This window comes from Spinacia oleracea, chromosome 4, assembly GCF_020520425.1.
Source record: "Spinacia oleracea cultivar Varoflay chromosome 4, BTI_SOV_V1, whole genome shotgun sequence".
Classification (NCBI taxonomy): Eukaryota; Viridiplantae; Streptophyta; class Magnoliopsida; order Caryophyllales; family Amaranthaceae; genus Spinacia; species Spinacia oleracea.
The window spans coordinates 172,148,292-172,156,602 of NC_079490.1; the positions used below are offsets into that span (position 1 = coordinate 172,148,292).

Here is an 8,311-nt window from a genome sequence, read left to right on the forward strand (position 1 = left end):
GATTTCATGTACAACGAACAATATAGAATATGTCATTATGCACAAATTGAACAAAATGGTATTATGAACAATATTCGATACGAATCTTACAAAATCACATATTTTATTACATATATATATTACAGAAGATGGTCAAAGTAATTGATATTTGAAAATTGATTGAAACACGTTATATTCGTGAATTTTATTTTATTCCTTTGTTTTTGTCTTAATAAATCGTTAAAAAAAACTTGTTTTGTAGGATGGTGCATACATTGAAAAAGTTAGTGAGAATGCGATTGATTATACATAATTTTTTACAACCACTACAGTGTTTGCTACTCGAAGGGAAATTCTTGATTGGGTGATTGAAGTGGGTAAAATGCATAATATTGTTATTATCATTGTTCGGTCTGAAGGTGGGGATGGTCTTGGTTTTGGAACGGCGAAAGCTACCCTTACTTGTGAGAGAGCTGGAAAATATAGGCTTAGAAAGTCGAAAGTTGCAATAGATGTGGAAATATTTACTGGAACAAAAAAGATGTCGTGTCCCTTTAGACTTCAAGCAAAGGAGCATGTTGGTGGCGGATGGAGTGTAGTTGTTCGTCATGGTATGCACAATCATGATCTTCCTAATTACAACGAGGGTCGTGCGATTATTGCAAAGTTGAAACCACATCAGTTGTCTATAGTGAAAGAACTGTCGACTAGTCATGTCAAGCCAAACATGATTATGGCTATTTTTAAGAATTTGGATCCTCGAATCTTAACTACAGTAAAACATATTTACAATGCTCTTCAAAAGTTAAAAACTGAAACAATGGGAGGTCTGTCAGTGATGCAACAACTTATGAAACTCATTGTTGATAATAATTATGTGCAGTACCACACTAGTGGAAAAAGGGTCATTTGCATCGCACATTTAAGTGCATTTGCGTCGCACATTGTGCGTGGCAAAAGCTCTCGACGCAAATGACTAAAAGTCATTTGCGTCGCACATTTGTGCGACGCAAATGACCCTTATTTGCGTCGCACGTTAAGCAAATGTGCGAGGCAAATGACTTTTCAGGCACCATGTTGAAAAGTCATTTGCCACGCACATTAGCTTAATGTGCGTTGCAAATGACTTTTCAGGCGCCAAAAAATAAGTCATTTGCCACGCACAATAGCTTAATGTGCGACGCAAATGACAATTTGAGCACCAAAAAATTAAGTCATTTGCCTCGCACAATAGCTTAATGTGCGACGCAAATGACTTTGAAATTTGTAAAAAAAAATAGGTTCCATTTTACTATATATATATATATATATATATATACATATATATATATATATATATATATATATATATATATAAAATGAAACCTATTAAATAGAACCACATCAAATTAACAAGACTAAATACATAAAGGCAGTACCTTCATAAATCTTACAATACAAAAGCTTGAAATATCTACAACAATGTATTCCATCTAACGGTTTCTCTTGACACCCAACAAAAAAAAAAAAAAAAAAAAAATAGTTGCTGCCCAGAATCTTCTAGTGTTTCCCTTGCTTCTAATATTAGTTGGGGGGTCTGCTTACGTATAACAGAGATTGTTCGTTAGAGATTGTATCTCATCAGCTGAGAATTTGTTATCGTCCCAGAGAACATGGTAATGAGCTGGTCTGCTGGTTCCCTGAAGAAAACGGTTGTGCTATTTGTTATTTCTAAAGAAAACATGTAAGCTATCTATAACTCCATTAAAACTCGCTGAAAAACTCACCTGAATACCAGCATGACTGCATAGAAAGAAATCAAAATCGGTTGGGTGACATATTTTAGTATCTACCACTGTGCCTGCAATGTCATGAATTCAATGTTATCAAACATCATCAGAAAAAGGCACCTAATTACATTAAAAAAAATTATGAATCTGCTAAAACGTAACATATGACAGTCAATTCGACAACTCTGATGAATGGCAAGATTTACCGTGTAGGAAATAATACCAACACCAAAACCTTCCAGCAGTCGCCCCATGTACAGAAATGAGATATCCTATAGATGGTTCAACAATACAGAAATGATACGACCAGCCAACCAATCAATAATATTTGGGATTGAAGATAAACAAATAGCACAATGCTCGTTTATATAGCTCACTTACTCTCGAAAATGATACGACCAACCATCCAATGATATTTGGGATTGAAGCAATCATCAGTGACTGCAATTAATTAAAAACAGGAAATCATAATTAAAAAAAAAAATACAGTACAACAGACATTGTTATGACTTATGAAGATCTGTTAATGTTCATATCAAGTAGGACCCTTTTTAAGAGACAACAATGGGTGACAATGACACAAATTCTATATGTTAAAAACCATCAATAAATTGCAGGAAAGGGATAAAATTTCATACCCCTTTGCGCCCAATGTATTCAGAAATCTGACCACTAGCAATTGCACCAACCATTGCTCCCACATTAGCCAATGATCCAAACAAGGAGAACTGCCACCTCCATCAATACAATCGCAAGTTAAATTGAAAAACAATCAATCATCTGATATATGTTGTTGGGAATTTTACATAAACGCAAGTCAAAATCTAATGATCATCAAGTTACATGGGTGCTGAAGTATAAAGCAGCAAGACAAACTGCAATTCAGCAAGACAAAGTGCTTGTATGGAAATTTCCATATAAAGCAAGCAAATCATTCCAACTAAGCAACTACAATCATCAGGATATACATGCCATGGCAGACGATTATTAAAGAAATAACATAAATTGGATGTCTGGTATCTCATATCTCATAAGGTTGGACCTCAGCTCAAAATAACCCCTAGAAAAATCAATTTTTCCACAGAAACAGGAACACCAATCAAACTTCCACCATGTTTACATAAATCAAGCTATTTAATCTTAAGAACGAAAATGGAGACACAATCGTCAACCATTCATCATTAATCCAGTTCAATTTCCACTCAAAGTCAAGTTCAATCACAATAAAACAGAATCAAGAACATTAATCAAAAAGTAAAATGAGCAAACTCAATAGAATTCAATCGAAAATCCAAAATTACATAAACTGAAGTTCAAAACCCTAACTAAATGAAGAATGAAGGAGACAGATGGAAGCATTACAAAATTCTCACCTCCGACTAACAGTCCCGCCTCCTTCCTCCACCTCGCCGCCGTCAATTTAGTTTCTCCAGAAACCTCCGCCGTCAAGCTTCCCTTTCCAAGGATTTCGAAATAGATGCTTCGATTGCGACAGTAGAAAGGGTGCGACGCCGGCGGTTTCAATGACGCTTCCACCTCCGACACCCTCCTCCACCTCTTCTACGACCCCGATTCTCCCTCTTCCGTTGTCGAAACCTATCATAAAGAATTGAAGAATCAAAAACTTAAACAAAAGTGAAAGTTCTAAAACCTAAAAGAATTGAAGAAAGGAGGAAAGAGATGGAAGACTTACCTCATTTACAAACCGAATTTTTTTGCAAGAACCTTGCCGGAGGAAAATTTGAGCGGCGAGGTTGAGGAGAGAAAGGCAGAAACTGGATCGGGTTTGAGGAGAGAGGAAGAAGCAGGGAGTTTAGGAGAGAGAGAGTGTTTGAGGAGAGAGGTAGAATTAGGAGAGAGTGTGTTTGAGGAGAGAGGTAGAAACCCATTGACACGTCCGAATTTTTTTTACCTCATTTGCGTCGCAGAATTACTAATCTGCGATGCAGATGACTCTTAGGGTCATCTGCGTCGCAAATTAGTAAATATGCGACGCAAATGAGGTAATATTTTGCGTCGCATTATTACTAATCTGTGACGCAAATGACTCTAAAATCATCTTAGAGTCATCTGCGTCGCAGATTAGTAATTCTGCGACGCAAATGACTAATTTTAATGCTTATAACTGTCAATTGCGTCACATGTTTAAATGTGCGAGGCAAATGTGGTGATGCAAATGATTGTTTTTCCACTAGTGACCATCGGGAAGAAGTTGGAACAGACGTGGTAAGGGACATATTTTTTGCACACCCAAGTGCTATTGAATTGGTGCGTTTATTTCCTCATGTCATATTAATTGATTGCACTTATAAAACAAACAAATATATGATGCATTTTTTAGAAATAGTTGGTGTGCTTCCTACTGGAATTTTTTTTGCTATTGGATTTGCATGGTTGAAAGACGAGCAACAAGGGAGTTATGAATGGGCTCTTGGCTGTGTAAGACAATTATTTGATCCAGAGAAGTTGCCAGTTGCAATTGTAACTGATAGGGAATTGGCTCTAATGAATGCTATCGATGTTGTGTTTCCTACTTCGTCTCATCTTTTATGCACAAGACATATTCAGAAAAATATCGAGAACTATGTGTTGAAAATCATAAAAAACAAGCTTATTGTGAAATCTTTTATAAAAAGGTGGCAAAGAGTAGTGGAAGCTAATACGATCGAAATGTATAGGAAAAGGTATATAGAAATGGTTAAAGCATTTGCTAGAATGCCAACAATACTGAACTACATGAGATCATCATGGATTGAGAAATATAGAAATAGATTTGTTCGTGCTTATACGATGAATGTTTTACATTTGGGAAACAGGACGACCAATAGGTAACTATTTCATTTCCATAATTTTATTAATGTAATTAATATTAATAAAAATTTCCATAATTTATATTTGTTATATTTTGATTTGTGTTATAGGGTTGAAAGTGCACATGCAGCATTGAAAGCGTGGCTAAAGACATCGACATGAAGTTTGGATACCATTTGGCCTAAGATCCATTCTTTTCTAGAATCGCAGATGACTGAAATAAAAGCTGCATTTCAACGGTCGCAAAATAAGGATCCACATGTGACAATTTTACGGATTTTTATGTGGTTAAAAGGTCAAGTTACACACAAAGCATTACGCTTACTTGATAATGAATATAAAAGGGTTGACGAAGTTCGTAAAGACCCTAATTTGTGTGGGTGATACATGAGATATACTCACGGTCTTCCATGCGCTCATGAGATGATGGAAATGGAGGTTGATAGTAGGAGTATCGGCCTTTGTGATATTCACCCATTTTGGAAGACCTTTAAAGTTGGAGAGTATTCCCCTCAAGACAATTCTTCGGACAAATTTGTATTTCAGTGCAGACATGATATAGACAAGGTACTACACTCATATTTTGCAGATATTTTAAATCAATCGGAAGAGAGAAAAATGAAGGAAATAATGCCCTTGGTCCAAGTATGCATTCAATGTTAAGTCTAATAAATGCGGTTCAGTATTAATTAACAAGTTAATAATTCAGTGAGATCAAGTGAGCTGAATGCCTAGCTAGAGGCCGCTTCAGTTCAAGTAGAATTAATGATATTAATCCACAGCTTACTCTTGACTGAACCCGTAGGGTCACACAAATAGTACGTAAACGGATCAAGTATTTAATGGCATTAAATACTCCATCTATGGATATTCGGAATCGACGGATCTTGGTTTTAGTGGGAGCTAAGATCGTCACAGGCAAGAAATGAATACTCCGGAAACGATGATATTGCCGGAAACGGAAATATGGATCGTATCGGAAATATAAATATTATCCAAGTCGTAGATGTTGCCGGAAACGGAAACATGGTACGTATCGGAAAATATTATCGGAAATGGAAATATTGCCGGAATCGGAAATATTGCCGGAAACGGAAATATTGTCAGAATCGGAAATATTATCGGAATCGGAAAATAGTTCCGGAAACGGAAATATTAAATATTTGTTCGAAACGGAAATTAATTCCGGAATCGGAAATATTAAATATTGTTCGTATCGGAAATGAATTCCGGAACCGGGAATTTAATCGGAAGCGTATCGTACGAATAAGCATCGGACGAGGCCTGCCGGACGAAGGCCCAGCACGAAGCCAGGCCATCGCCCAGCAAGCCAGCGCGCCACAAACGCACCAGCCAAGGCTGCGCCAGGCCCACCGCAAGGCAGGCCCAGCGCGCACCAAGGCTGCGGCAGCGTGTGGGCTTGCGGCAGTGGGCTGCGCGCGCGCGCATGGCGCCCCTCGTGGGCTGCTGTGCGTGCGTGTGTGTTTGTGTGTTACTCGAATCCAAAAGCTACCGGGATTTGTCATATGATTAAATCTAATCCTAAAAGATTTAGTTTATTTAATTAGAGTCCTAGTAGGATTATAATTAAATAAATTAGTATCCTAATAGGATTCCAAATCCTTTTCCATAACTCTATAAATAAGTGTCTAGGTTCACTTATTTAGATCGAGCATTCAAGTATTCAAAGTGAGTTTTTGAGAGAAAAATTCAGTCACACATTTGCCTATAAAGTGCCGAAAATAATAGTACCTTAAGGGCGATTCTAGTTGGTCAATCTTAAGGCGGATCCGGACGTGCTGTGGACTATCTACGGAGGGACGACACTTGGAGTCCTAAAGACTTGTTCTTGTTCGGTTCGGGCGCAGCTAGGGAAGGCACGCAACAAAGAGTATGCATCTAAACTATGCTAATTGATTATGTGTAAATAATATGCTTTCCTGGCTTTATGGTTTTTCCGCATGATTTATGAATTGTCATATGTATCATAACCTAACAAAAAAAACAATGGGCATCCCAGTTAGAGAAAATGATTCATCCTCATTATACAAGATTGAAGGAACCAGTTCCCATTGCTCAGCCTAAAGGTCGTCCGTCGACTAAAAATTCCACAAAAAGAGATCTATGCAGTTGGGAGTTTACTGAACAGGAATGCGCTAAATATGCTCGGACCGCATACAATAGGCGTGGAAAGACTCCTCAACAACAAGTGCATACCTCGATTCGTGGTCGCGGACGTCCTCCTTCACATGTTCCTTCTCGTGGACGTGGTAATATTTCTGTTCGTGGTCAGGCACGTTCTAATTCTTCAAAGGTTTCTTCTTGTGGACGTGGTAACCCCTCTGTTAATGGTCGTGGACAATCTCCTTCACCTGATACACGATCTAAGAATAATAAAGGTATTTCTCCGAATATTGCTCCATGGGTTAATGATCTCCCATTTTATATTGTGCCTCACATCAACTATATCCACGATGTTATCGGAGATGGAAATTGTGGGTATAGAGTTATTGCTCGGTGGAGATATGGGGATGAACATAGATGGCCTACGATTCGGCAGGAATTAACTACAGAACTTGAAAACAATTTTGCCTTTTACAGCAATGTCTTACATGACGGTCTGGGTACTTTAACCTCTATTAAACATTATGCTGGACCTGCGCCTAAAGTTCATTGGATGAGTTTATTCGAAACGGGTACTATCATCGCTACTAAGTACAATGTTGTGGTTGTTTGTTTCTCGATATCTCAATCATTGACTTTCCTTCCTTTATTTGCGGAAAAAGGGAAAAGCTCTCCTAATCAGATCTTTACACTTGGTTTTATACAACGCATGGGACACTTTATCATGGTATATGTACGTTATTAATTCAATATTTTTTTAATTTTTAATTTACTTTTATCTAAATGGTTTATGTATCGAACAGATTGAGATGAAAGAAGATTTTCCACTACCACCAATTTGTCCATATTGGCGCCGTTTTCATCAATCTAGTGTCGATGGATGGAACATTCCTCTAAAACCCAGAATTGAACAATGGCAGCGTTTACATCAACATCGTCCAAGTGCTACACAAAATAGGAGGGGTGATTCAATTAATATTAACTAGAACAGTGTTTATTGTTTTTATAGGATTATTAAGTTTTTAAAGTTAGTATTTTGAGTAATTTGTTTATGTTGCAATTTATTTTTTACATTAAAGTTGCACTTTTGAGTAAGTTGTCTTCAGTAGAAAAGGAATAAATAATGTAAACGGAAGACAAAGAACATGAATATACACACTTAGTTTTCTTCTTTGTGAACTTTCTGGAAGTTATTTATTTCATAGTCACTACAATACCTAATGAGTCTAGAAAATGTAAAAGTATACAATCATCAGGAGTATCTAGATATTTTCTTAACTAAAAGACACAAGAAATACAGAAGAAATAACTGGCTGAGATACACGATACGAGATACACGATCAAAGGCAGTATTAGAAGCATTTGTGAGGCTGTACAATGAGGGTCTTATTTATAGGTATGTTTGACTTCGATGATACACTTGGCATCTATGGTGCATTATTGACTCCTCATTTTGACTGATAGGTAGTGGTGGTTGTTTGTTAAGAGTAGCTAGAGGATGATAGCTGGGTAATTTGAGTGGATATTAGTTAGTTTAGTTTGTTCATTTCCTACATCTTGCATTCTGTGATAGGTTCTTAAACAAAATAGTTGTCTATAAATGTTATTGCATTCTCAAAAAATCTAGA

General features: G+C 37.0%; 1 protein-coding gene and 1 long non-coding RNA gene across 3 annotated transcripts; one reads left to right on the forward strand and one right to left on the reverse strand.

The window, feature by feature from the left end:
- Window positions 1–361: 361 nt before the first annotated feature.
- LOC130472176 (uncharacterized) lies at window positions 362–873 on the forward strand. Its single transcript, XM_056842660.1, has 2 exons — window positions 362–806; window positions 863–873. Exons 1-2 carry the CDS (start codon window positions 362–364, stop codon window positions 871–873), a joined length of 456 nt encoding a protein of 151 aa, XP_056698638.1.
- Window positions 874–1,400: 527 nt separating this feature from the next.
- On the reverse strand, window positions 1,401–3,596 carry LOC110803822 (uncharacterized). Of its 2 annotated transcripts, XR_008919155.1 has the most exons (8): window positions 3,442–3,596; window positions 3,122–3,344; window positions 2,387–2,476; window positions 2,130–2,189; window positions 1,955–2,020; window positions 1,746–1,819; window positions 1,564–1,658; window positions 1,455–1,533 (listed from the first exon to the last, which is right to left on the reverse strand). It is a non-coding gene; the product is annotated as an uncharacterized lncRNA (long non-coding RNA). The 2 variants fall into 2 exon arrangements; XR_008919154.1 differs by having other exon boundaries at window positions 1,401–1,658.
- Between the last annotated feature and the right edge of the window lie 4,715 nt (window positions 3,597–8,311).

Bases quoted from the DNA above. Each gene is read 5' to 3' on its own strand.
- LOC130472176 (XM_056842660.1), top strand. From the start codon at position 362: ATGCATAATATTGTTATTATCATTGTTCGGTCTGAAGGTGGGGATGGT.